The 1,616-nt window shown below is 61.8% G+C and overlaps 1 protein-coding gene across 1 annotated transcript in view; it reads left to right on the forward strand.

Annotated features, from left to right (window-relative positions):
• TCHH (trichohyalin) overlaps positions 1 to 1,616 on the forward strand; it is a 5,329-nt gene that overhangs the window by 1,882 nt on the left and 1,831 nt on the right. The window contains 2 exon segments of the mRNA XM_073888408.1: positions 1 to 18; positions 21 to 1,616. The exon segment at positions 1 to 18 is cut by the window's left edge and continues 810 nt beyond it; the exon segment at positions 21 to 1,616 is cut by the window's right edge and continues 1,831 nt beyond it. Of these exon segments, the coding sequence (XP_073744509.1) occupies positions 1 to 18; positions 21 to 1,616 (1,614 nt within the window).

Here is a 1,616-nt window from a genome sequence, read left to right on the forward strand (position 1 = left end):
AGCAGGAAGAGAGACTCGAGCAGCAGCTGAGGCGCGAGCAGCTGAGGGGCGGGGAGCCCTGCTTGGAACAGGAGAGGCGGAAAGAGCAGCTGGGGCGCGAGGAGCAGCGCTTGGAGCAAGAGCTGAGACGCGAGCAGGAAGAGAGACTCGAGCAGCAGCTGAGGCGCGAGCAGGAGAGACGCGAGCAGCTGAGGAGCGAGGAGCCCCACTTGGAACAGGAGAGGCGGAAAGAGCAGCTCAGGCGCGAGGAGCAGCTGGCTGAGGAGGTGGAACAGGAAGAGGCCCGTGATAGGGGCAAGAGCCGCACCCCAAGGTGGCAGTGGCAGCTCGAAAATGAGGCGGAAGCTCGTCAAAGCAAAGTCTACTCCAGGCCCCGCAGGCAGGAGCTGAGGCACTGCCAGGAGCAGGAGGAGAAGAGGCGGCGCCAGGAGGGCGAGCGGCAACTCCGGGAGCAGGAGGCGGACCGCCAATGGCAGCGCGGGTTCCGGCCCCTCCGGGAGGAGCGCGAACGACGGCTGCAACGGGAAGAGCAGGCACGCCTGCAGAGGGAGGAGGAAGAGCAGCGCCGCGACTTCAAACGGCAGTGGCAGGCGGAGGAAGAGAGCGAGAGGCGCCGCCAGAGGCTGTCGGCCAGGCCCGCGTTGCAGGAGCTGCGGGAGAGGCAGCTAAGAGCGGAGGAGCGGCAGGAGCGGGAACTGTTCGGTGAGGAGGAGCAGCAGCGCCGCCAGCAACTCGAGAGGGGGCAGGAGCAGCAGATCCGTGAAGAGAGGCAGCTCCAGTTGGAGAGCTTCCAAGAGGATCGCGAGAGGAAGCTACTCCAGGAAGAGAAGCGCCGCGACCAAAAATGGAGGTGGCAACCAGAGGAGGAAAGCCAGAGACGCCGCCACATAGTGTACGCCAAGCCAGCTGAACGACAGCAGCTGGGGGAAGAAGAGCAGCTGCAGAGAGAGGAACGTGAGAAGAGGCGGCGCCAGGAGCGGGAGAGACAATATCGGGAGGAAGAGCAGCTGCAGAAAGAGGAACGCGAGAAGAGGCGGCGCCAGGATTGGGAGAGACAATATCGCGAGGAAGAGCAGCTGCAGCGGGAGGAAGAGCAGCTGCAGAAAGAGGAACGCGAGAAGAGGCGGCGCCAGGAGCGGGAGAGACAATATCGCGAGGAAGAGCAGCTGCAGCGGGAGGAAGAGCAGCTGCAGCGGGAGAGGAGGCGCGAGCAGTGCGACAAGCAATATCTGGAGGAGGAAGAGCTGCAGCGCCTGGACAGGAAGCGGCAATTCCACGATGAGGATCAGCGCCGTGATCTGAAATGGCAGTGGCAACCAGAAAAAGAAAATGAAGTTCGTAATCACAGGGTTTACTCCAAACGCAGAGAGAATGAAGGAAAGATCCGGCAATTGGAAGATTCCCAGGTTGGAGAGAGACCATTCCAGCAGGATCGGTGGCCCCTACAGGATGAACAGAAAGAGAGAGCGCGAGAAAAAGAAAGGACCTGGCAGCAGCGCGACAGGCAATTCCCAGCTGAAGAACTGCTGAAGCGAGAGGAGCAAAAGGAAGCCAACAGGCGGGACAGGAAGTTCCGCGAGGAAGAACAGCTCCTGCAGGAAAGGGAAGAACAGCTG

This window comes from Callorhinus ursinus, unplaced genomic scaffold, assembly GCF_003265705.2.
Source record: "Callorhinus ursinus isolate GAN/ISIS: 27379988/994484 unplaced genomic scaffold, GSC_fseal_2.0 scaffold90, whole genome shotgun sequence".
In the NCBI taxonomy this organism is placed as follows: Eukaryota; Metazoa; Chordata; class Mammalia; order Carnivora; family Otariidae; genus Callorhinus; species Callorhinus ursinus.